The sequence below is a fragment of the Hypanus sabinus genome, chromosome 26 (assembly GCF_030144855.1).
Source record: "Hypanus sabinus isolate sHypSab1 chromosome 26, sHypSab1.hap1, whole genome shotgun sequence".
NCBI classification, from domain to species: Eukaryota; Metazoa; Chordata; class Chondrichthyes; order Myliobatiformes; family Dasyatidae; genus Hypanus; species Hypanus sabinus.
Window position 1 is genome coordinate 7,486,521 of NC_082731.1, and position 27,684 is coordinate 7,514,204.

General features: G+C 44.8%; 1 protein-coding gene across 1 annotated transcript in view; it reads left to right on the plus strand.

The window, feature by feature from the left end:
• The window catches only part of ppp5c (protein phosphatase 5, catalytic subunit), an 87,367-nt gene extending 66,570 nt beyond the window's left edge, over positions 1-20,797 (plus strand). Inside the window, exons 9-13 of the mRNA XM_059951433.1 lie at positions 4,917-5,004; positions 7,121-7,161; positions 8,561-8,739; positions 12,921-13,002; positions 15,222-20,797. Of these exons, the coding sequence (XP_059807416.1) occupies positions 4,917-5,004; positions 7,121-7,161; positions 8,561-8,739; positions 12,921-13,002; positions 15,222-15,284 (453 nt within the window). The 3' untranslated portion in view covers positions 15,285-20,797. The remainder of the gene's footprint in view (positions 1-4,916; positions 5,005-7,120; positions 7,162-8,560; positions 8,740-12,920; positions 13,003-15,221) is intronic.
• Positions 20,798-27,684: the final 6,887 nt, after the last annotated feature.

Sequence of the window (27,684 nt, forward strand, 5' to 3'; positions counted from 1 at the left end):
GTTGTATTTTCCGGAGTTTCCGTGGTGGCAAACTGGCCAGTGTGGTAACAGCCGCAGTACTTTGTTATTTTGCGTTAAGTATACACTTAAATCTCAAAGACTCCTTTTATTAAGAAAGCCTCTGAGCTCCACTTTGGGTGTAAAATTGCTGAGCAAGGCAAAGCCTGGGCTCCTCACATTTGTTGCGCAAAAAGCACTATCGATCTTAGATCTCAGCTCAGGCATGCGCAAATCACAATCAGAATCAGACTTTAATCGCCAAGTACCTGTGCACGTACAAGGAATTTACTTCCGGCAGATGTTGTCTCTCTGTTCATAACAATAATAAATGATAAATATAAATGAAAATATAGATTATACATACAAGTAATGCAATCCAAGTAATAGTTAACCGACAGTTAACTGGCAGTTAACTGTTCAGCAAAGTAACTGCAGTAGTGAAAAAACTTCTCCAGTGCTTATTAGTCTTAGTCTGGAGGGATCTGAAGCGCCTACCAGACGGAAGCAGTTCAAACAGTCCGTGAGCAGGATGGGAGGAGTCCTTTATGATGCTCTCTATCCCGATGATGAGCCGAGAGCAGGGGATCATTGGCATGTTGCCACTTCTGTCTGGTTTCTCTGCTTAAAAGCAAATGGATTGAATACCCATTGTCTTTCGGTCATGAGACCTCTGCTGCATGACAATAGTCTTCCTGTACTGAAGTCACCAGGGACATGGAGTCGAGAGGAGGCAGACAAAGATGAGTTAAGTGACCTAGTCAGCGGCTTGATTTTGTCAAGGCAAAAGCAGAGTTACCGGTTCAAGAATTCTGCTGTCACCAGGCACAAAGTTTCATGAAGGATTTCGATATTTGACGTAGCTGTTCCTTGAATAGCTGATAAGATTAAGGAAGTTTTTTTTTGTTGGTCTACAAATCAAAACTACCATCAATCGCAGGCGATTCGAAGAACTTCTGGTGGAACTGACGAAAATTGCATGGAAGGCATTCAAGAATGTTAAATTTTCTTGACAACTACAGAGCACCAAACTACGTGCAGCTGGTTGACAACCTACTTCATACAAAACTATGAAGTGGGACATGTTACTAAAGATTCATTTTCTGCATTCCCATTTAGACCTTGCTTCCCGACACATCTTAGCGCTGTCAGTGATGAGCGTGGTGAAAGGTTTCACCAGGACAATATGATCGTGGAGAAATGGTATCAGTGCAACTGGATTCCATCAATGTGTTCTTATATTTTTAATCCACCTTGAACTCTTCACTACCATTTTCTCATTTTATGATCTACCCAGCGATTTGGTATTGTTTGCAAATTTAGGATTATGTTTTTGATTTTAAAAGTTGTGGTGCCAAATCAAGCCCTTCTGATCATTACTCACCTTTCCCAATGTAAGTAGCTACCCTCTACCACCAAAGAGACAGACTTTATTGATCCCCAAGGAAATTAAAGTGTCACAGTAGCATTACAAGTGCACAGATATACAAATATTAGAAGAGAAGTAAGAAAGAATGAAAAAATAAGTTACCTCAAGCAGTCTAACAGGAGGGGGGGGGGGGGGTCATCATAAAAGTGCTCCTCTGTTCAACCAAGGTGGCATGAAGAGGGTGGGAAACACTGTCCAGAATTGCCAGGACTTTTTGTAGGGTTCCTTTTTCTACCACAGCCAGTTTGACTCCTGTAACAGAGCCAGCCTTTCTAATCAGTTTATTGAGCCTGTTGCCATCATGACATTGCCCCAGCATGCCATCCCATAGAAGATTGTACTGCTGACAACAGTCTGGTAGAACATGTGAAGGAGAGGCTTGCATACTCCAAAGGATCTCAGCCTGTCCAGGAAGTGGAGGTGACTCTGGCCCTTCTTGTACCCGGCCTCAGTCAGTGCTCCACTCAAACCTGCCATCCAGATGTTCTTGTAGGTCCTCGCCATTAATGGTAACAGCAGTGCAGGCTTAGTTTTTCTGAAGTCCATCTCCATTTCCTTTGTCTTACTGATGTTAAGCTGCAGATGATTCAGCTTGCACCATTTGACAAAGTCCTCCACCAGGGCCTGTATTCATCCTCCTTTATACACCCAGCTGTTGCTGATAATTACTGTTCCTGAACTTGGTGATGTGGGACTTGAAGCTCCTGCCTGATGGCAGTAGTGAGAAGAGAGCATGGCTTGGTGCCTGTAGGTATCATTCACTCCTGTGTCTACTTGTTTATGCATCTGGTCTGGCCATTCCTAAATTTTGATTTTCTTAAACTTCCTTTTTTGATCCTCTTCAAGTTCCTCCGTGACCTCATTTACTCCCAATCTCTGCCTGCCTTAAATCTCCAACCCTTTGAATTTCTAACCACTTTGCATGTTACAGTTGTGAAGCACCCTATCCCACCCTTCAACTGTCCGAGCCCCAAAACTCCCTCCAGTTCTGTCTATTTCCTTGGAGATTATTCCTTCAGCCTTCTCTCATTAGACTTATCAGACAAACTTTGGCACTGATCGACATAGGGAGAGTTTAGTCCAGGAGACTACACGTTTGACTAAGTGCTACTGGTTTCTGTTACTTTAAATGTATTATGTACGTAGTGTGAAATGAAACAGACTGATTTCACGTCAGGTTGGCCAGTTTAGTTTGAGCAGCATTCATGTGACTATTTCATACAGAGAGTGGTGAATCTGTGGAATTCTCTGCCACAGGAAACAGTTGAGGCCGGTTCATTGGCTATATTTAAGAGGAAGTTAGGAATGGCCCTTGTGGCTAAAGGTTCAGGGGGTATGGAGAGAAAGCAGGTACAAGGTTCTGAGTTGGATGATCAGCCATGATCATACTGAATGGCAGTTCAGGCTCAAAGGGCCGAATGGCCTACTCCTGCACCTATTTTCTATGTTTCTATTCCAAGTTTCATTGCTCACAGGACCCACCTATGCCCAAGGCATTCTCTTCTGTTGCTGCAATCGATGACCAAAATGTTGGCATACACCACAGGGGAAAATTTGCATTTCAGCAGCTGGCACAATCTTCGGCTTAGATATTCGATTTGCTAGGTTCTAGGACTGATCGCCCACTGGGGCTCAACTCCTTTGTAACTAAGTCAAGGGTTAGCCATCTTGGCGGAACCTCCATGTAACCGTTACCAACAATGAACTAAATCCTGAGAACTTGCACTCATTTCTCAATCACACCTTAAGGAGATGAGCCTGGTCCCTGTCACAAAACTGCCCTAAAGTTTGAACAAAAATGTAATTTTTCTGCAGAAATTGATCAATTGGATATCCAAATTGACCAATGTGGAACCTTGTGGATGCTCAAATTCTTTATTTGCACAATCAATTACCAATTACATATAATACAGGAATTAATAACACACTAGACAGCTTTTTTTTAGATAAATGCTTGCTTCAGAAATTTTTTATGGTTATGATAGTCTGCTTGAAGCTGAACATTAAACCTGTGGAGCAAGAAATTAATGAAAACATTCAATTGGTTAATAGAATAGGGAGGCCATTTAGTAAGTGAGTGATTAATTTCTGAATGCATGAGAGGAATAGAGTATAGTATCATTAAAAGGTGTGCCATAGTGAGGTCATTATTATTGTAAAACAAAAGGCAAGCCAAGCATTGTAATTTATTTTTAGAAGGTTAACACTGGGAAGTAAGGATTTATACTAACCTGTATATGACATATTTGTTAGACCACACATGGAAAACCATATGACATATAGGTCCTGCCCACCTTTTGACTTAACTACAACCTGTATAGACCAACAAGTGTTTGGGAGACAGGATTTGTCAGCTGCTGTGTGGCTACAGACATCTGCCACATGGGAACTCTCTTAGCCATATTTCCAACTTGCATACTTCAAGCAGTAGCTTTATTTATCATTAGCACATCAAAACATATGGTGGTCATTTGCATCAATACAATTCAGTGAGAATTGTGCTGGAGACAGCTCGCAAGTGTCTCAGGCTACCATTGCATGTCCACAGCTTACTAACTCTAACTTGTGGGAAGAAAGCAGAGTAAACAGCGGAAACTCAGTCGGGGCAGAACGTACAAACTTCTTACAGACAGTGGGAGGAACTGAACCTGGATCTTACAGCCAGCTCTGTAGCACAATGATCATGTTGCCCCTTCAGTGTGGGGACAGTTCTCGGGTGAAACCTTGGGAGAGGGCCTCTAAAGAAAACAGTCAGTGGAGAGAGTACAGTGAAACCTCACAAGAACGGTACGAAGAAATGTGGTAAACAGACTAGGTCTCTCGTTTCTCGAGGGGAAAAATGAGTGATCTTATAGGAGTTTTTCAATTTATGAAAAGTTTTAGAAGAATAGATGCAGAAAGAATGTTTCCTTTTGCAGAGAAGAGCAGTGACAGAAGCTGTCACCAAGAAATCTAACAAAACTTCAGTAGAAGTGGCTTTTACTAGAGAATCTACCACAAGGAATGGTTGCAGCTGCATTTAAGGGAACTGTATGAGGGAGAAAGGAAAAGAAGGCTGCATTGATGAGGAAAGACAGGACCTTGGAATAGAGTGTAAATGCCAGAACAGCTTGAATGGGCCGAACGATCTGTGTCTCTGTTGTGTATCCTAAATGAGCTCCGGTTAATGAAAAGAGGGTATTGGAAGTAAGACCACCTTTTACAACCTTGCAGTAATATTAAGTTCAGTGGCTCTGAAGAAGGGTCTTGGCCCTAAATGTTGACTGTTGACTAACCTGCTGAGTTGCTCCAGCATTTTCTGTGTGTTGCTCTGGATTTTCAACATCTGCAGAAGCTGTTGTGTTCATCTTTTTATTTGTTGTTGAGTACTTAGTTTGCAGTGTTTTCCTATTGTGATGCTGTGTCAGGAAGGATCAAAGCCTAGTTTAAATAATGGTGTTATCTGAACGATAGCAAGTTCCTGATGGATTCAACATCATCTTCCATATAGATAATGCATGGAGGGCTCTTCAGTGAAGATGGTATCACCCTCGAAGATATCAAGAAGATTGATCGAAATCGGCAACCTCCAGATTCAGGTATGACATTCTAACTGGTGCTCTCACTGTGACTATGATACCTAAAGGTGTCTATAAAATATGCCTTGGTCAAAAGTACAGGGCATTGATTAAAAGATTAGCTTAATTTGTCACACATATATCAAAGGGTACACTAAAATACATTGCTTGCATCAAATCATATCAATGAGGATTGTTCTGAGCAGCCCACGTGCCCACAACTTGCTAGCCCTAGCACAGACGTGTTTGGTGTATGGGTTGAAACTGGAGTACCCAGAAAAGACCCACACAGTCACAGGGAGAACGTGCAAACTGCTTACTGACAATGGCAGAAATTGAACCCCTATCTTACAGCTGTAAAACGACATGGCAAATGTGAGGTGAATGTAATAGGAGGCCCCAATTCATCGTGAAGTGAATCAATGAAATAAATATAACTGCTTATGGCATGAAATTAAAGAAAGCGGTGTCCCAAGGTGACCTCCATTTCTAAAGTTAAATGTTAGAAAATATTTTCTGAGACCACCATGTAACTAGATACAAGGAGAAATAACCGAGCGGTTACCCTTATTGTGAATTTTAAAGGACCGAAGTGCAGTGAGACACAAAAATACAACTGCAGATGCTGTGGATCAAAGAATACGTACACAACACTGGAAGAACTAAGCAGGTCAGACAGCATCCGTGAGAAAAGAGTAGCCAACGTTTTGGGCCGAGACCTTTCTTCAGGAATGGGTGGGGTAGAGAGGGCCGAAACCCAGTAATAGAGATAGGGGAGGGGGTAGGGCCTAGAGGCGTAGGTGCTTGATGAAGCGGTCCCCCAATCTGCGTCGGGTCTCGCTGATGTAGAGGAGACCGCACCGGGAGCAGCGGATATAATAGACAACTCCAGCAGACTCGCAGGTGAAGTGTTGCCTCACCTGGAAGGACTGTCTGGGGCCCAGAGTGGTGGTAAGGGGGGCCCTGACGCAGATTGGGGGACCGCTTCGTCGAGCACCTACGTCTCTAGGCCCTACCCCCTCCCCTATCTCTATTACTGGGCTTCGACCCTCTCTACCCCACCCCCAATCCTGATGAAGGGTCTCGGCCCAAAACGTTGGCTACTCTTTTCTCACAGATGCTGCCTGACCTGCTTAGTTCTTCCAGCGTTGTGTACGTACTCTAGAAATGCAGTGAGGTTTCATCAGCTGAGAATGCCCTTCAAGAACCTCGGCAGTGGAAGGCACTGCCATTGAGAAGCATCAAATGAGTTTAGATCTGATCAAGATAAGTGCACTTCCTGAGGGAGATGAGAGAGAGCTGGGGAGTCGAAGCTATGGAAAGGGTTGGAAATAAAGGTAAAATGTTACTGTTACTGCAAGTTTGATAAAGATCAGCAAGCACAGATGTACAACTTGATAGGGAACAAGAATGTTAAAACTTCAGCTTTACTATTCTGAAGAAACTTTAAACCCTATGCCAAATAGGCAGAATTTGAATATCTGCACTCCTGCAAATTAATTACTAGTATGTAATCCATTCCAATCACTCCGTGAATCTGGCTTTCTATCAACCACTAACCACAGAGATGTCTAGATTTCACCGCAAGAGGTTTTCTTATTTCTTTTTGTGAACCACCAGGTTCAGAAATAGTTATTACCTCTCGACCATTAGACTCTTGAACCAAAGGGAATGCTTCACCCAACTTCACTAACCCCATGATTGACATGTTCGTACAGCCTATGGACTCACTGTTAATGACTCTTCATCTTGCATTCTTGATATTTATTGCTTATTTATTATTTTCCTTTTAGTGTTTGCACCATTTGTCTTTTGCATACTGGTTATACACCCTGTTGGTGCGGTCTTTCATTGATTCTATTATGGTTATTGGATTTATTGGGTATGCTCACAGGCAAAACTAATTTCGGGGTTGTGTATGGTGAAATGTATGTACTTTGATAATTTATTTTTAACTTTGACTTTTGAATTTTATTCTTTAAACGTGCAAGCATCAACTGATCAGTCTTATTGTTTCTCCGTGCCATATTTAGTTCAGTTTTCTCTACCTGTCCAGCCACACCTTCCCTTTCTCAACACTGATTTGTTTCCTCACTTTTCTAAACCAGTTCTTGTGGTTTAATTTGTTTTGTAACAGGTCCAATGTGTGACTTGCTCTGGTCAGATCCACAGCCTCAGGTAAGGGACATGTTGCACTCAAATCTCGGTAACATCGTTAATCGTCTCCTGTCAAAGCTATGTAACCAGGAAGGTTAATAATTCATGATTGTCTGTAGAATATCATGATGTGTTTTACTGTTTAGTGGTTTGCATGATGCTGTCACACTCCGTGGTTAGTTCCAAAATCAAAGCGGTGTTTGAAGGAGACTCACCACTACTTTCTCAAGGAAAGGGACCAGCAAATGCAGCTCAGTCTGCAAGCCCCACCCACATCACTAAAGTAAATGTGTTTTCAAAAGCAGATACTTCTGAAATGTGTGCAGGTAATGAAATTTAATTTTAAAATAGTGACCTGTTGCTTGGGCACAGGCCTGCAGTTAAATCAATGGGGACCCAGTCCTGATCCAGGCTCCTTGAGTGACCTTTTTTAGAATTAGGTATGTTAAGAGCTTTTCCCTCCCCAACCCGTTCCTTCCATGAAATTCCATGATCCACTGCAGTACCTTTGTTTGTATACAAACTAGAGATCCAGTTTTGCTTGAGTTTTGTATTAAGGAGTACAGCCTTCCAGTTGGATATCTGAGAAACTCCTCCAACATACTTTTAACATTACTACTTACTGCCCATTATGTTGCCGGCGCTAAGGACCACAATGAGGATCCTCCTTCAGGGCTTCCTTCATTGTGCTACTTGCTTCCTCTTGGTTTTCACTACTGTCAGTCCTGCAACTCAGGAATACTGTCACACTCAGATGTAGAAGGATTCTTCATTGCTGTTTCTATAACAGTTTTGTTTGACCAGTCAGGGTTGTTGATCCTGAGCTGAACCCTTGAAGCCAGAGGACCACTCTTAGCCTGTCCTCTACCCTTCAGCCTGTTTGCCATGAGTGACCCTACCAAGAGGTAAAGCATAAAGCCCTGGCTCCAGCCAACGTAGCTCTCTGGGTCATAAGGCATGCAAGCCTCCAGACCATTACCACTGAATATTACTGGTTGACACACCTCATTGTCACACGTCTAGACTTACTGTCTCCAATTTTACCCGCTCATCAGAGTTCAATTATGAGCTCAGATGGAGATTAGGCTTATTTGTCACAATTATGTCAAAGTGTTAAGTGAAATAATGTCTGCATTCAAGGCAGCCTGAAAGTGAAACCCACATGGTCATGGGAAGAATGTACAAACTCCTTATGGTCACAGGCAATTAACCCTGATTGACGCTGTAAAGTGCTGTCAACCATTACACTACTGTGCTGCCGCAGCTCCCAGGAAGTGCCGCCTGTCATATCAGTGTGTCTCCATCTGTTGTATGAAAAAGTTGTTCCATGTTCAGACAGAGAGTAACTGTCTCCTATGTATCGTGGTGGATGGTGTCCAATGTCCGGAATGAGTACGTGTATGCTCTTGCCTTTTACCAGAATGGGCGATCGGTCAGCAAGCGTGGTGTCAGCTGCCAGTTTGGGCCAGATGTCACCAAGCGATTCCTGGAGGAGAACAAGTTGGACTACATAATCAGGAGCCACGAGGTGAAGCCAGAGGGTTACGAGGTTACGCATAATGGCAAATGTATCACTGTGTTCTCTGCGCCAAACTACTGGTGAGTGTTCCTATCTCTTCCATTGATCACCTCCAGGGAGTTTGTGGGAAATGTCCATTCAGTACCTTTTTTTTTAACAAAAAGATCAAGTCCAAGCCCTTCGGCCCACAATGTTGTGCTGACCTGTAACTTGATGTAAGGTCAATCGGATCCTTCCCTCCCACGTAATGCTCCATTCCTTTCATCCATTATCTGCCTTTACCACTACTCCTGGCAGTTCAACCCACACACTCACTCTGACATCCTCCCTCCCCTCAAAACTGTGACTCTTGCATAAGCCATTTCCACCCTCTCTCTAGATGATGTGCCTCTATCAAATCACCTTCACTCTGAAAAGAAAAGTCCATGTCACTCAACTACCTTCATAAAACATGCTGTCTAATTCAGTCAGCATCCTGGTATATCTCTGCAAATGCTGACCAAAGTCAGCATGAAATGTTAATGAATATGGCCTGGTCTGTGGAACAGTTCCTGCATTCTCCGCTTTCATTCAGTGTGATATCCTTTTACCAGTTCTAGCCTTGTGAAATGCAGAACTAATCCAATTATCCCATCCAACGTTCCTGCCTTCCACCAGCATTTTGTGTGTGTTCCAGTATAATCTATTCTGACGTACAAATTTCCCGAAAAGGAAGGTTTCCTCGCATGGAATGATTCCAGTGGTTTTTTTTTGGAACTGTAAAGAAGATGGGACTGTTCTTACTTGTGGATCAATAACCTGAAGGCATAGATAAGGAGGAAGGTAGAGAGACAAAAGAGCCAGATTGCAGATAAAAAATTAGTTTTACTGGGTAAACTGTAATCAAGTTATACAAGCATATTCAGTCGTAGGTTTCAAAAGGAACTAGGGGACTTAAGGCCAATTTATACTTCGGTGTTAAATCTACGCAGTAGGTATGGTGTAGCTGCGTACCCTACACTGAAGTCAGACGTGCACCTCCCCAAAAATGTAACAGCATGTCACGGACACAGACCGCAACAACTGTGATTGGTCCGCTTGGTAGCATCACATTTCCGGTTGCTGCTGCTTCTCCGCCAATATTTAAAATGCATTTCCTCATCCATGCCTCTCAGTGGCCAGTCAAGCACAGAAAATTCACCCTCCTTCTGCCTCAATCCATTCAATGGTCATACACACCATCTCCTCTTTTCTGCGTTGCAGTAATTTCAATAAAGGTAACTCTGGTTCAATATTTATTAGCTCCAACTCCAACATGTTGCGCTCAGTTTAAAGTCGCTATTGATTGAAGCGCACGAAGAAAATCAATACAGTGGCATAGAAACCCCACCGCCAACTAGCGTTTTGGCAGTGAATTGCAGAGCGACGCAGACACACCAACGCACAAGTATAAATGCTCACAACGGCGTAGGCCACTTGAGTTGGCTACAGCGTAGAGCCTACGCAGAAGTGTAAATCAACCCTTAATCGGAGAATGAATGAGAGCTCAATGGTTAGTGTCATGTTATTACAGCACCAGTGACCCAAGTTCAGTTCCACCCCTGTTTGGAAGGAGTTTGTATGTTCTCCCTGTGACCACATGGGTTTCCTTCAGGTGCTCTGGTTTTCTCCCAAAGATGCAAGTAATTATTAAGTTAGTTAGTCAATGCATGTAATTGGGTGGCAGGATCTCACTGGACTGGGATGGTGGAGAAAAGGGTCTGTTAGCCATGCTATAAATAAATAAACAACAAGATGTGCTTTGGAGAACATGCAGAGTGAAGTATCTGATTGATAACAAACTTAAACTTGAAATATCCAAAGTACGTGTATATCTATCGCCATATTCAACCCTGAGATTTGTTTTCTTGTGGGCATGCTCAGTAAATCCAAGAAACACAGTACAATCAATGAAACACCATGCCCAACAGTTGCAAAAGATGCCAAACTGCAACTACAAGGAAACGAATAATACATAATAACAAACAACAAATATCAAACATGAGATGAAGGATCCTTGAAAATTAGTCCTAGATTGTGGGAACATTTCTGTAATGGGGTGAATTCAGCTATCCCCACTGGTTCAAGACCCTGATGATTGAGGGGTAATAACTGTTCCTAAATCTGGTGGTGTAGGTCCTGAGGCTCCTGTACCACCTCCCTGATAGCATCAGTGAGAAGAGAGCATGGCTTGGTTGGTGAAGGTCCTTGATGACAGATACTGCTTTCTCGTGCCAGTGCTCCGTGTGGATGTGATCAACGACGGCTTTTGCATTCAAAGACTTCGGTGTTTCTTCAAAGAATGGCTTAAACTGATGGTCCATTTGGCTTCCGGCCTGCCTATCTGTTGCTATAAGCTTTATCTTTTACAGGGAGAATTGTCTTGCCTTGGTCACACTCATTGGCAAATCATCTTACCCTTGAGCACCCTATGAGTCAGTGTTTCATTGCTGCATTGTTTGTTTCTTTGAAATGAATTGACTCTCCCTTTTTATGCATGTGAATCAGGTGTGTTTAACAGCCCTACTTTGTAGCCATCAGGTAGTCTCATTGAGAACACCAGAGGTTCTGCAGATGCTGGAGATCTTGAGCAACACAAAATGCTGAGGGCAGCATCTGTGGAGGGGAATAAGCAGTGGCCGTTTTGGGAAGTAGACTCCTCATCAAGACTGGAAAGGAAGGGAGCAGCAGCTGGTATGGGGGTGGGGGGGGGGAGAGGAGTAAAGCTGGCAGGTGAGAGGTGAGACTGGGTGAGGGGCAGGGGCAGTGGAAGAGATAAAGGGCTGAAGAAGGAAGAATCTGATAGGCAAGCGATGTGTGTGTTGGGGAATAAAGGGAAGGAGGAGAGCCACCAAAGGGAGGTGATGGGCAGTTGTGGAGAAGGGAATGGATGGATAATGGGTAAGTGAGGAGAAAAGGGATGAGATGGAAACTAGAATGGGGGAAATGGAAAATGGAAGGAGGTAGAAATTACCAGAAGTTAGAGAAAGTGATGTTCAGGCCAGGTTGGAGGCTACCCATTACACAGAAAGCAGGGGAATGCTTTTATTCTCTTTAGAAATTTGCGTAGATTCGGCACGTCTTTTAAAGCTTTAACATGTGTAAGTGCGTGGTGGAGAGTATATTGACTGGTTTCATCACGACCTGATATGGAAACACCAATGCTTTTGAATGGAAAATCCCTCAAAAAGTGGTGGATGTGGCCCAGTCCATCACAAGTAAAGCCCCACACAGAGCACATCAAAACAGTGCTGTTGCAGGGCAGCAGAATCCATCATCAAGGTCCCCCATCACTCAAGTGATGCCATCAGGTAGAGGAGCCTCAGGACTCTCACCACCAGGTTGAGGAACAGTTATTACCCCTCAACACTGACTGTTCCCTCAACCTATGAATTCACTTTCTCTTGATCTTGATTTTTGTTTGTTTTGTTTTTGTCTTTACACATGGATTGTTTGTGCATCTTGTGTGCGATCTTCCATTGATTGTATTGTTTCTTTGTATTTAATGTGAGTGCCCACAAGAAAATGAATCCCGGGATAGTGTATGGTGACATATATGTACTTTGATAATAAATTTACTTCGAACTTTTGAACCCAGGTGGAATATGAGTTGTACTGAAAGTGGGAGAGATGTAGCCTGTTTATTCCCCTCCATAAATGCTGCCTGAGTTGCTGAATTAATTCAGCATTTTGTGTGTGTTATTCAAAATTCGTAGCATCTGCAGAATCCTAGTCCATCGACCTTGCCTTCAGCTCAAGATAGAGTGAGCACAGCGGCCCTTGCGCATCTCCCTTCCCCAGACCTGGAGAGGCGATGAAAACAGTTTCATTGCACATCGTTATGCCATCGGTGCACAGTGGGTGCCACAGCATGCTTGCTGTCTGAACCTGTGTTTGATATATCAGTTAACACAGGTCACCAACCTTTTTTGCACCACGGACCAGTTTAATATTGACAGTATTCTTGCGGACCTCGCGTGCGTTCAAGTTCAGCAGTGACAGGGAATGACAAAAGCTGCAGCTGACTCGTATTGTCTCATACCGCCAAATATCGCTTGCCTATCAGATTCTTCCTTCTTCAGCCCTTTATCTCTTCCACTGCCCCTGCCCCTCACCCAGTCTCACCTCTCACCTGCCAACTTTACTCCTCTTCCCCCCCCCCCCCCCCAAATATCGTTTCCTCGCAGCATTGTGGCCCGGTAGTTGGGGACCACTGGTTTAACAAATGCTCTTTCTGTTACAGTGATCAAATGGGAAACCAAGGGGCATATATTCACCTCAGGGGCTCGGATCTGAAACCATTCTTTCATCAATTTAAAACTGTGGTGAGTTAAGTCATCCAAAATGAGCAGTGTGGTGTTGGTGGAGGGGAAGGGGTGTGAACATGGAGATAAGGAAAGGAATGGTTCAAGGCGGGAGGAAAAGTGGAAGAACCTATGGAGACGAGGAGCTGTAAGGGCATTGAGACTCAGTGACACCAAGCTTGAGTTTTGATGTACCACGGGATGGAAGGCATTTGGCACGCTTCATTTACTGTGGAAGTTGGGAAACTATGCAGGAAATTGGTGTTGGTGTTCGGTTTTGTTCACCCACTTGTACAAACTGATTACACTGGAAAAAGTACAAAGATGCTACGAAAACTTGAGGCTCTGGGTTATGGGGGTGGTTAGACAACCTGGATCTTTACTACTTGCAGCACAGGAGAAGAATCGTGGGCAAAGATAAATTGTCTTGTTTCCAAGGTCGGGCAGTCAAAAACTAAATTTGAGGTTAAAGGTGAAACATTTAATGAAAACTTATTTTTACACAGCGGGTGATGGAACCAGCTACCAGAGGAAATAACACACAAAAAAGTGCTGGAGGAACACAGCAGATCGGGCAGCACCTATGGAAAATCTATGGGTGAACGGCCAGAAGTCTTGGTACATGTTGGTACCAATGACATAGGTGGAAAAAAGGAGGAGGTCTTGAGAGGGGAGTTGGGTAGGAAGCTGAAAAGCAGGCAGCCAAAGTAGTGATCTCAGGATTGCTGCCTGTGCCAACGAACACAAGAATAGCGTGATCCGGCATATTGATGCGTGGCTGAGAAACTAGTGCAGGGTTTTAGATTCCGGGATCACTGGGGCCTCTTCTGGGGGAGGTACGACCTGTGCAAAGAGGACAAGTTACACCTGAACCCAAAGAGGTCCAATATCTTAGCAGGCTGTTCGGGAGGGTATAAACTAATTTGGCAGGGGGTTGTGAACCAAGGTGATAGGGCTGAGGAAGGAGAAAAACAGAAATAAATCAAAGATAGCATGCAACAGAGATGATAGAAAGGACAAGCAGGAGATGAGGCATAGTCACAGAGCAATCGAGTTGTGGTGCGGTTAAAACAGAAAGCAACAGATACTGGACTGAAGGTGTTATATTTGAATAATTCCTTAGGCAAGATACCCTAAAGGTTAACCTCCAGGTTGAGTCAGTGGCGAAGAAGGCAAATGCAATGTTGGCTTTCATTTCTAGAGGTATAGAATGTAAGAGCAGGGATGTGATCTTGAGGCTCTATAAGGCACTCATGAGACCACACTTGGAATATTGTGTGCAGTTTTGGGCTCCTTATTTTAGAAAGGTTATACTGACATTGGAGAGGGTTCAGAGAAGATTCAGGAGAATGATTCCAGGAATGAAAGGGTTACCGTGTGAGGATCGTCTGGCAGCTCTTCCCTGGAGTTCGGGAGAATGAGGGGGGATCTCATAGAAACATTCCGAATGTTAAAAGGTCTGAACAGAATTGATATGGCAGTTATTTCCCATGGTAGGGGATTCTAGGACAAGCAGGCACAACTTCAGGATTGGACGTCCTTTTAGAACTAAGATGCGGAGAAATTAATTTAGTCAGAGGGTGGTAAATCTGTGGAATCTGTTGCCACTAGTGGCTGTGGAGGCCAAGTCATTGGGTGTATTTAAGGCAGAGATAGGTTCTTGATTAGCCAGGGCATCAAAGGGTATGGGGAGAGGGCAGGGGAAGAATTGGATCAGCCCATGGCAGAGCAGATTCGATGGGCTGAATGGCCTACTTCTGCTCCTATATCTTATGGTCTAAAATAGTAACAGTTGACATTTCAGACCGAGACCATTCTTCAGTCCTGATGAAGGGTTTAGGCCCAAAATGTTGACAGTTTGCTCTTTTCCGTTGATGCTTCCTGGCCTGCTGAGTTCCTCCATTTTGTATGTGCTGCTTAGATTTCCAGCATCTGCAGAGTTTCTGGTCTTTGTACTACCTAGAGAGTACTTGAGGCAAGTACTGCACATTAGAAGTATGTTGTCAGGTATGCGGATGACAGGAATTTAGAGGGATATGGATCGAGTGTTAGGTAATGGGATTAGCTTGAGCACATACATCTTGGTAAGCGTGGGCACGTGAGCAGATGGGCCTTTTCTCAATTCTATGACCAGAGTTGGTTTCAACCACTGCGGAAGGCAGAGTTGAGTAGAGAATGGTGCAGTAAAGAGTGGCAGTGATGTTTTTTTTACCTGGTAACGCCCGTGTTTTCTCTTGCAGCCTCACCCAAATGTTAAACCGATGGCATATGCAAACTCGCTACTGCAGCTGGGAATGATGTAGCATCGGAGCATCTGGTTTGGACAGTAATCCCTCCCACAGGTGGGGAGGGATGGCATCAGGGTTTAATTTAATCTTCCTCACTAGATCTGCTGCCATCTCTGAACCAAGTCTTCTACCTTTCTAGCACCACAGCCCTTGATGATGTGACCTGCCCCATGCTGTGCTAAGCTATGGAGTGTAAATCAGCTCTCAAACATGTGGCCCATGCACAGTTTGTGTTGAGACACGAATCCTTGCCCTTCAGCGTTTGGTTTCAGATCAAATCCTGAATCACTGCACCAGTCAGACTCTGCTGAATAAAACAATTTAATACCCTAACTTTTGCCAACCACCTTTCATCCATCTCCCTTCTGCCGATCACCTTTCGTCTGCCTCCCTTCTGCTCGACCAGCCCAGTGGTTGATCTTGACCTCTGCTTCACTGCCAGAGGAGGAGAGAGGTGTGGCTGGTTGGTAATCGATTGCCAGCTTCATTTGAACAGTCATGAGGTACTGAATCCCTTCACTATGTTTCTCACTCTTTCACAGTTCTGACCTTTGCCTCCCCCCCAAACCCAACCGTCCCAAACGTTTCGTCAGCAAAATCCAGAAGTATGTATGTGTATATACATAATATATAATTAAGATTGTGATGCTTGGTAGTTTTATACGCAGGGATATCTAGTTGGCATCGGTATATGAAGGCTAGTTCTGGTTTGCTACTTCAGGTTGTCTCCAGTCATTTATCTCTACGACATTCAGACTCCCGTCTGCAAATCCCAGTCAGAAACTTTCAAGCATTGGCTGTTGATGTCTCAACTGCCTTCTGGCTCCATGCTCACTTGTTTCATCTGCTTGATGGGTTTTTTTTTGGCTGGTGTATTGCAAGCAAGGTTAATTCTGTCACTTCTGAAGGATTAATCGATGAATGCTAAAGCTCTCAATCTAAAATTGGCAACCTGTTTTCTCTAAATTCATGAGAAGTACGGCTTTTGTGCTTGGAGATAGACAGACTGGGAGTATTAGATTACATTAAAACCAATCTAGGTGTCTCACTACCTTTTGATCTGGAGCAAGTAATGAAAGGTGGGTCTCAGCATTATGTTCCCTTGGCTGACAGAACCATTGTTGCGAGAAAAGGTTCTGGAAGTAATTTTGATCACTGACTCATCCTTATAGATTGAGGTGTGGTAGCTTCCATTGTGGCAGACTTTTAAAAATAAATAAATAAACCTTGCACTTCCATAGCAACTTTCACATCCTTGAAGTTACAAGACGCTTTCTAGACAGAAAAGTAAACTGTAACATGGAGTCAGAGCTTCAGGAAACACACTTACCTATTTGTGTAGAGCAAGCTCCCACAGAAAGAACATAATGGTGGCCAGTTAAACTGAGTGGTTAGCTGGGGCAGGGTGCTTTTGCAGGAAGGTACCAGGGCAGTGGGAGAATACCTTAGTTACTGAACTGAAAGGACAGATGGGGTGGTTAAGAGTGCTTTTTGATCATTCACGCTGATGCATCCTTTGTCTACAGTGGTGGGTCCCTTATCATTGATGCATGCTGTCCGTAGAGATGGGTCCACTTTCTTAATTTGCTTTAGTCTGGTTTGGTGTGTCATCTCATCGCTTTATTTCCATCCCCAATGAAAGAAATTTACTTTACACACTGCCCACAATCTCATTAGAGTCTCTCATGCATGACTGAATTAGGAGATTGAATTGATGGGTTCAATCAAAACCAATGACCAGCAAAACCATGTGAAGTAGGAAGACAGTTATAAATCAGAAAGTTTTCCTGGCATCTACAGCTCCATAACATCTGGTCTGTACAGTCCATTGGGCGAGCCTCTTAACCCCAATCCCAGCAGCAGCAAACTCCTCTCCTCTTCCCTGGCTTGAGGAGCTGAGTGAACCATTTCCATTGTAGCGACGAAGGAGTAGGTGAGTGTGGTGAGCGTGGCTAACCAGAGGGTGAGGGAAGGAGAAATTTAGAGCAGAGGCCAGGGCACTCCATATCATATCCATTCTTCTTCATTCGGCAGTGGTGAAAGGAGCTGCATTTTTCAACACAATCCGCTTCGTGTGGCTTAAAATGTTGCACCTGCTCCATGGCTTTAGAATGTACCAACGTTGGCTCCAAACTGGTACTCTCGCCACTCCCACTGATTGTTTTGTTTGAAGGTGCACTAGTTCTTATCATGATTAATTCCCTTAGATTGAGAATAATTTGGGTGTTGGTATAGAATTAATAGGTTATAATTGGGAGAAAAGTCTGTTCAGATCTCAGTTTTATTTTGTAAGCCTTTCCTTTCCAACTTCATAGTGAAACTTATGACTTTGTAGCACTCTGCCTCCAGATCAGGAAGTTGGAGATTCAAATCTATCCATTCGTTCCCAAGAGACAGCCAGCAAACTTCAGGCCGAGTGCGATTCCCTGTGTGGCACTGTAGGTGTTGCTGTGTTTTAGGAGACGTTAAACAAAGGTCCAGTCTGCACTCTGTCTGTAGACAACTCCCTGGGCTATAATTTGAGTAGGAACAGGGGAGGTGCCCCCAGTGTCCTGAGCCAACATTTGTCCATCGGCTAATGCCACAAAAAAAGCTGTAATAAAACCAGAAAAATGCTGGAAACACTCAACAGGTTGGGCAGCATCTTCAGAGAAAGAAACGGGGTTAATGTGTTAGCTCGAATGATCTGATGAATTGTTCTTTTCTGTGTGGATGTTGAGTGTATCCAGTATTTTTTCATTTTATTTCAGATTTTCCAACATCTGTTTTTTGTTACATTTTCAGACTAAAAACAAATTGTTTGGTTTTTACAACCACTCCCTTTAAGCTGCGTGAGAGCGTACAGTAACTGAAATGCTCCTGCACACGGCCTTTGTTGCCAGCAGCTGAAATCTTTTGTACCGTGTCATGTTTTATTGAAGTGCCACGCCATTTTCCTGCTTAGAGCAAGGCTTGATCTGCACATCTGTACAAAGGAACGGGACAAACATTGGTTACAGTGCTGCTTTTCATAGCTTGCTGCGCTCAAAGTGACTGATATGTTTTCCAGTATCTACACATCAGAGGCTGTGAAAGAAATGTTTTTGCTCCCTTCATTACCCCAAACCGGTTCTCCAACACTGTGAAGATTTCTATTGCCCATCTACCAACTGGTAGAAGGGATCCTGTGATTAAAGTGTAAAGAATGTGTTCAGAGGAGGCTACAGGTGTGTACCTGGGCTTCTCTATGTTCTGCCTTAGTGTGACCCTGAGTAATTTTCCTTTTTGTGATCTGTGGTTAAGCTAGTTCTGGGGGCCACACATATCTCTGAACAAACAGGCTAGCAATCCTCACAAAATGCTGGAGGAGCTGAGACCCTTCATCAGGACTGGAAAGGAATGGGGAAGACGCCAGAATAAAAAGCTGGGGCGTTGGGGGGAGGACCAGCTCAAAGTTGATCGGCGAAACCAGGTAGGAAAGATAAAGGGCTGGAGAAAAAGGAAACTGAGAAGAGAGCAGAGTGGACTGGGAGAAAGGAAAGGAGGACAGACAGCAGGGTGATGTAATAGGCAGGGGAGGAGAAGAGGTAAGAGGCAGAGTGGGGAATAGAAGGTTGGGGGAGGGAAAAAATCCAGAAGGAGAGATCATTGTTCATGCCATCAGGTTGGAGGATTGCTAGATTGACTGAGGTATTACTCCTCCATCCTGAGAGAGGCCAACATGTTGGAATGAGAGTTGGGGATAGGAATTGAAATTGTTGGCCTCTTTGGGTAAATAAAGCAGAGGTGCTTGACAAAGCATTCCCCCAATTTACATTGATTTCTCCTTCCAGTAACCCCTTTTCTCTGTTTTCCTTTTCCTCCCCTCTTCCCTCTTCCTCTATTCCCCTCTCCAGCCTCTTAACTCTTCTCACCTGCCTATCCCTTCCCCCTGGTGTCCCTCCTTCCCTTTCTCCTATGGTCCACTTTCCTCTCCTATCAGAGTCCTTCAACATTTTACTTTTCCCACCTGCCTGCCTTCACCTATCAATTCGACACTGTGCTCCTTCCTCTCCCCTTAACCTTTTTTATTCTGGTGTCTTTCCCTTCCTTTCCAGTCCTGAAGAAGGGTCTCTGCCCGAAACGTCAACTGTTTATTCCTTTCCATAGATGCTGCCTGACCTGCTGAGTTCCTGCAGCATTTTGTGTCTGTTGCTCTGGATTCCCAGAATCTCTTGTGTTACGGCCAGCAATTGTTAACTACAATTCCTTTAAAATCCTACTCCCTAGTTGCAGGGTTAAACCGCCAGCCAGCTGAACTTACGGGTTCCCCTGAAGAACTGAGCGTTCTTCGTGGTGTCCCATCCATCCCACCTCACCCCCAACAACCTCTATCCTTTCGTGCTGCTTCAGGATCTTGATTCTTGTATTATTCAACAGCTCCTCATTACTGTGAAGCTTCCCAGTGCTGAGAAAGTCACTATTTAAATGAAAATTTTAGTGTGCATCTGTCAAGGTTCCTGCAGTTTGACTGTCACTCTGACAGTTGTTGAGATGCTTGTGTTGCCTGTTTGCTCGGTGATGGACAGTGATGTTCCTCTAGGAAAGAAATGGAGAGTATTGTGATCAGCGCAAGAGTTGTTTTGTGATTGCCCCTTCATATGTAGACTGTTGCTGTTGGTTCAGTGTCATTGACTGGGAGGCTCAGTGCCCACCAGCTTCACTGTCATCTCTAACTGAGCAGAGGCAGGATTTGTGTTCAAAATTGTTAAATCTTGGAAGAAGTGGTAATATGGGATGTCATCTCACTGGAGAACAGTACACTGTCCTGGGTTTTTCTATGGGGGAAAGTCCTAATCTTGTATGGAGGGACGTCTGTTGAGGGCAAAAGGTCAAGACCCTGAGTGAAAATACCTTCAATAAACATGCAATATTCCCTACTTTTTGCTGCCTCCTAACTCACTTAACAAATAAAATCCCTCTAGTTTTTCCTGCCTGCTGTCAATATTCCTTCCAGACACAGCTGATCTCCCATGTCCTGTGGGCTTCTGTGCAAGAGTAAGCTTGTGTGACAATCAAACGGAGCCTCTGGAAAGCCCTGCAAGGTTGCGGGGGATGGAAAAAGTGACGGGTTTCTCCCCAGACATCTCATTTTCTGTGAAGATTCATCTGAGTGTCACAGCCATGTCTTCACCTGTGGGTTCCTCCACAATGGCATGGCGGCATTGAGTTCTTCCTTTGCCGTGGAATCCATTTTGTTTTACAGATAAAAGTACCTTGGGCTTTGGAGATCAAATGTTTCAAACCAGCGAGGAATTTGAAATAGAAGGGAGAGTTGGACAAAGAGTGGGGGAAGACTTGACGACCTGGTGCTCAGTTTAGGCACAAGAGTTTTATAATTGTATGTGTTTGCCATCATAATGTCACTGTCAAATAAAATTTTATTCAAATGTTAGAATTCTGAATTATATTTAATGACAATGTGCATTGTGGTGTTTCAAGACTTGCAACTACCTAAAGATTGTATTTGCCAACAGGCAACAGTATGTTAAATAAAAAGATTGCAAGGAGCACGTGCTTGGTGAAACCTTTGGTGGGAGGGATGTGGACTGGACCGCTGCTGACCCGGCATCCAGTGAAGGGTTGATGAAGGGTTTTGCTTTGAATCTCTCCATAGATGCTGCCTGGCCTGCTGAATTCCTCCAGCACTTTGAACATTTCTCTGGATTTCCAGAATCTGCAGAATGTCTCATGTTACAGATTTTCACTGCTTCTAGTAGAATGCTTGTTGCCTCATCTCACCAAATGATTCTGCTGAAAGGGTGATGAAGAGAGTGTAGAGATTGTGACATGAAGCAGGGGGAGTTGTGCTCTCTACCAGGAGTCATCAGTTAGTTGCACTTGGTTGTACAAAAAACGAACAGCAGTGTGCCCCAAGCAGCCCTCCGCACTCAACTCCCAGGTCCCATGTTTGGAATAGCACCCTCCTCCCCGGTGGTGTGCCGGCATATTAATCTGCTCCAAGGTCAATATACATAGGTTTTCTTTAGTCCATCTGCCTAAGAGTGTCTTAAATATCCCTTGTATATCTGCCTCTACCACCCCTGGCAGTGTGTTCCATGCAGCCACTACTCTGTTAAATACAATACCTGTAAAATCTTCCACATCTCCTTTATTCTTTCTTCTAATCATTTTAAAATCATGCCCTCTTCTATTTGCCATTTCCTCCCTAGGAAAAAGTTGCTGTCTGTCCATTATGCCATTTGCCATATTCTACCCCTCCAAGTCACCTATCACCTCTGCTCCAAAGAGAAAAGCCCCAGCTCTCTCAACCGATCCTCGTAAGACGTGCCCTGTAATCCAAGTAGCATGCTGACTCATCTCTGCACCCTCTCTAAAGCTTGCTCATCCTTGGGTTATTACGCTCATTTCTGGTCACTTCATAACATTAAGTGTGGGGTAACCAGGGTTTTATAGAGCTGTGACAATATAATCTGTTCTTGAACTCATTCCTCCAACTAATGAAAGCCAACATACAACATGTCTTGTTAACCACCCTGTCATAGTGTGGTAGCATTTAGTGTAATACTTTACAGCCCAAGAGATCAGAAAATCAAGGATCAATTCCTATTGCTGTCTGTAAGGAGTTTGTGTGTTCGACCCGTGTCTGGGTTTCCTCCAGATACTCCAGGTTCCTCCCATAGTCCAAAGGCGCATAGGTTTGTGTTAGTATATGTGGGTGTGCTGATTTTGGTGCCAGATCATAGTTACTCAGCTTAAGCCCATCTCCCAGCACTGAGTCCCGGTCCCTGCTTCTACTGCCCTTGTGGACGATAGGTTCCAAATTCCTTCCTTATTCTGGGTGAAAGCTTTTCTGTCTCAAATTCCTTCTACCAATATTTTAAATCATATACTTTAATTAATTTATTCTTTCTATATTGATCATGGATTGCATTGTACTAGTGCTGCTAATTTAACAAATTTCTCAATGTATTCTGGTGATATTAAACCTGATTCTGATTCTGTTTTCTAAATGGGGAACAAATTCAGAAATCAAAGTTGCAAAGGACTTGAGGCATCATGTTTGAAGATGATGGGGAAGCTGGTACCCATGATGGACCTGGCTGAGTTTTTCTTTCTGATCCTGTGCCTTGATGCACCGATATTAGACAGTGATGCATTCTGTCAGTATGTTGGCCACAGTACATCTTTAGAGATTTGCTACAGTCTTTGACCTGCCTAATCTCCTCAAGCTCATAATGAAATATAGCCATGGGCTTGCTTTCTTTGTAATACCTTCGCCCCAGGATAACGCTGTCTCGTTTGGCTGTAACCATGTATAGTTGAATGATGGTTAAATTGCATCGATAGATTGACCCCTGATGATCGACCCACAAACTCCAGGTTTGAACTCTGGCCCCATTAACCCTCGTGTTTCTTGTTTGTGAGACATCTGATGCCAAGAATGTTGACACCCAGTGTATTAAAACTGCGAACAGGAGGAAATCTGCAGATGCTGGAAACCCAAACAACACAAATTGCTGGAGGAACTCATCAGGCTGTGGGGTTAAAACAAAGCTCAGAAAGCTGAAACCCTTCAGCAGGCCTGGAGTAAAAAGGGTGAGGGTACGTTTAAAAGGTGGGGGGGGAACACGAGGTAATAGCTGAAATGGACGGGGAGGAGTGGTAAAGAGTTGGGGTTGATTGCTGAAAGAGATGCAGGGCTGGAGAATGATAGGAGAGGACAGAAGACCATGGAAGAGAAGGAGGAGATAAAGGGGATGGGGAATGGTGAAGGGGGTTATGTTACCAGAAGTTTGAGAAATCGATGTTCATGCCATCGGGCTGGAGGCTACCCAAGAATATAAGGTGGTGTTCCTCCAAAATGAGTGTGGCTTTATCATGACAGTGGAGTAGGCCATGGGTGGACATATGTGAATGGGAAGTGGAATTAAAATGGGTGGCCACTGAGCGATCCCACTTTTTCCAGTGGACGGGCATGAAATGGTCTTCTAGTCTACATCGGGTCTCACCGATGTACAGGAGGCCACACTGGGAGCACCAGGCGCAGTATATGACCCCAACAGACTTGGGCGAAGTGTCCCCTCACCTGGAAGAACTGTTCGGGGCCTGAATATTAGTGAGGAGGAAGTGTAGGGGCAGGTGTAGCACTTGTTCTGCTTGCAAGGATACTTTCTAGGAAGGAGATCAGTAGGGAGGGATAAATGGACAAGAGTGCCACAGATCCCTGCGGAAAGCAGAAAGAATGGGGGGGGGGAGGGGGAGAGAGATGTGTTTGGTGGAAGTTGCTGAGAATTGTGTGCTGGTGGGGTGGTAGGTGAGGACAAGAGGACCCCAATCCCTGGTAGGGTGGTGGGAGGATGGGGTAAGAGCAAATGTGCATGAAAGGGAAGAGATGTGGTTGAGAGTAGCATTGATGGTAGAGGAAGGGAAGCCCTTCATTCTTCATTCATACCTTTCATTCTAGAATGAAAAGCCCCATCCTGAGAGCAGATGCAGCAGAGACAGAAGAATTGAGAGAAGGGGATGGTGGATTTACAAGTATTGGGGTGGGAAGATGTATAGTCCAGTTATCTATGAGTCTGTGGGTTTGTAATGGACCTCAGTAGATAAGTTGTGTCCAGAGAGATTAAGAAAGGAGAGGGAAAGTGCTCACCCTTTCCACTGCTGTCCCCTCGATGAGAACTGGTGTGTGTTCTCCTGACTTCCCCTTCCCAATCAGTTCCTTGGTCTTGCTGAGTCAGGTTCTTGTTCAGGCACTCCTCTTTACCTTTTAACAACCCTGTGACAAGCTGGTGGCTTTCTATTCATGTCACTGGCGATGTTAGCATTTGCACCTCGGTCATAATTAACATTGTGTGGAAGGTATTGAGACACATCCTGAATAGTTGTGGTGGTGTAAAGATGCCCCTCCTCCCTGTGTCGGACTGGGCTACAATGAAGGAGTGGCAACTGTATGCCGTGACCCAGCCTTGGACGACAAACCTGGCATTAAAAGAAAGAATACACAGCCTTGTGAACCTATTTAGTCTCTCCTTGATTAGGTGTACTAATTGTCAAATACTGGAGATTCTGCAGATGCTGGAAATCTTGAATGACCCAGTCGGCTGGGCAGCATCTATAGAGGGGAATAAACTCAATGTTCCGAGCTGAGTCCCTTCATCAGAAGCCAGAATAAGGTGGTGGGGGAACAGTGAGGCCAGGGTGAGGGGAATGAGGTGAGAAGCCGGCAGGGGACAGGTGGAAGAGGTACAGGCCTGAAGGAGGAGGACAGTAGACCATTGGAGAAGGGGGAACTGGGGGGGGGGGGGTGATGGGCAAACAGGAGATGCAGTTAGATGGTGACCAGAATGGGGAGTGGGAAACAAGAGGCAGGGAGGGGAGATAAAGCTCCAGAATATTTTGAGTCTTGTCAGTGTTTCAGAATTGGGTTTATTATCACTGTATGTAGCTCAAGGCCTACAAAAACTTACTACGTTACAATAAAAATGAAGTAACTAGTGCAAGAGAGTGCTCATGATTTGATGGACTGTTCAGAAATCTGATGCCTGAGGGGAAGAGGCTGTGCTAGAACATTGAATGTGTTTTCAGGCTCCTATACCTGTTTCCCCAGTGGTCTAATGAGAAGCTGTGGGGCATGATCCACATCTACAATGGGGAAACACCTCTGTGGTGTGTGTAGAGTCTGAAACTGACCGGACAGAACCCAGAAACCCGAGGTCAGTTTAACCCTCTGATAACACAAATATCCCAACTGTTACAGAGCAAATGTGCCTGTGAGCATGTGACAACTTCAGTCTGGTATGCAAGCTTTCTCGAAAATTGCCACAAAGGTGCAAGGTAAATACCTTTGCCTGGGCAGTTTTATACCCCCATGAACTGATAGGCTGATTCCTTCAACTTCAGCAAGGCCCAGGAACTGTGTGCACATCAGGAAGGGGAAGTGGTCATTGAGGACTCCGCTGTGAGAAAGCTGAGCAGCTTCAGGTCCCTGCATGTTCACCTCTCCAGAGAGCTATCCTGGGCCCAACACGTTGATGCAGTTACAAAAGAAGGCTATATTCAATCGCAGTTTTAGGTTATTTGATATGTCACCGAGGACTGCAGCTTGGTATGAAGGCACCAATGTACAGGATTGGAAAAAGCTGCAGAGTTTTGTAAACTCAGCCAGCTCCACCATGGGCACCATGTCCCCAGCATTGAGGACAACTTCAAAACGTGATGCCTCAAAAAGGTAGCATCTGTCACTATGCAGGACTTGCCCTCATCTCATTACTACCATCAGTAGGCAGCCGTTGATCCCAGGGGATCGTGGGTTCGCGCCTCTGCTGGACTGAAGAACCGGCTGTTGCCCATGCAGTGGATTCACCCGCTCCATGTCACTGATGTAGTCCGCATTAGGGAAGGGCGAGCGCTGATACAGTGGCATCGCAGAGGCTGCCAGAGTGAAGCTGTAAACAACATCAAACTCCCGTGGGGACCCCGGCTCCGGATTTCTTCCTCACGGGCGGGTACGGCCACAAAGCAGTGGAGGTTTAAAATCAGAGTTTCCCTTCTCCCAGGCGGGCTGCCGTCCCCCTGCCCGAAGCAACTGGTTTAGAGGCGCCTTTGCCCCTTGTCAGTAGAGACGGTTCTGCCGGACCCAGTAGCTAAGCCACACGTGAAGGCGAAGAGTTGGACATTCACCGCGCCCAGTCCCATCTGCAGCCGTCTCGACTCTTGTCTCGCCACTGGATCCAGATGGGAATTGGGAAGAGAGAGTCAGGCTGTCGCTGTGCAACTCTCCCTCTCTTAAAGCCGAATCACGCACTGGTCACGATGACATCAAGACCGTCTAATGGTGTCGAGGACGATGGACGAACAGCCACTGAGTGTACTTATTAGCTCTCCATTTCCCCCCGCAGCTCCTCGAGATGCCTTCCATCCCTCTCCACGGCGGCATCGCTCAACGCTGGACACTGTGCAGACGATCAGCCAGCTCACCGTGCGCTGGCTTCATTGCACAAGCAGGGATCAAGGGTCAGCTTTCTTTGCTGCGTGGGTGCGACGTAACGAAAAACAGCATTCAACCATTGTAGTGAATGCATAATTACATAAAAACGAAGTCGGAAGTATGGATGTGGAATAAACTGTGCAGATATACCGGGATGTATTTACAATGCTTATAAAACGTGATTCAAAGAGTTTGCGGTGCAGAGCAGCGGTGGGTGTAACAGATAATGGAGGGGGGGGGGGGTGGGGGGAGATGCCTGCAAAGATATTTCCTGCCCACTTCTTTGTCCTGGGCACTTGCCAGTCCAGCGGTGAGGGCAGACTGCAGCCGATGAACTTTTTTCTACGGTTAACTGTAGTTTCTGAATATTGTGAAAATTCTGAGTATCTGCACCAAACCAGACAGTAATAGCTGATGTGAGGAGCGTCTCATAACGTGACCCCGGTTCTGATTGCAGTTTTATTAAACTGCAAACTCATTCATTTCTATTTACAACTCATGGGTGTTGCTTAGCCTGAAGAATGGCTGTCTGCCACTGAGTATACTGCAGTATAATTTCCCTTTCTTATCTGAATTTACTGTTATGTTTATTTTGTACGCACGTCATACGGTTAGGCTGCGTTGGTTGTTAATGTAAACAACGTGTTTCAAAATCATGTAATAAAACCAGGTTGGATATGGGTCAAATCGAGAGGGAGAGTCCCGGGCCTGAGAGCGTATAGGAACAGCAGGGCCCAGGACCCAGAGCAAGGATGACCCATTGTTTTGGCCCCTATTGCAAAGGTCAGGGTTTTGGGGCCAAGGGTGGGTGCTCGACTTGCCTCTGCACTGAACGTAGGCGGTGGCCTCGACTGGCTTCGTGGCGCTTCCCTGAACTCTGAGTGTTACTTGCTGTTTAACTGTTCGCACATTTTGGGGTTTTTTTCTGTACGTTGAGTGTTTGGCGGTCAATGGGTTCTATTGGGTTTCTTTGTGGCTGCCTGCAGGGACGCAAATCTCAAGGTTGTGTACAGTGTACATTCTTTAGTAATAAATATACTTTGAAATAACTGAACTTGAATCTGAGATATGTCATGAAATGTGTGGTTTAATGGCAGCAGTGTAGAGCAAAACATAAAAAAAGCTGCTCTAAGTTACAATAAATAAATAAATAGAAGAAAAGTGGGTTCAGGGACCATTCAGGTGCTGGAGAGGAAGAAGCGAATGTGGGTCTTCAGGCTCCTGTACCTCCTTCCCTGATGGTATAACAAAAAGAGGGCATGGCCCGGATGGTGAGGGTCCTTATTGATGGAGGCCACCTTGAGTCACTGCCTTTTGAGGATGTCCTCGGGGGGGGGGGAGGGTTGGGCCCGTGATGGGGCAGGCCGAGAATACGACCCTCTGCAACCTCTTGCCGTCCATCAGATTGGAGCCTCAGTATTAGGCGGTGATGCAACCAGCCAG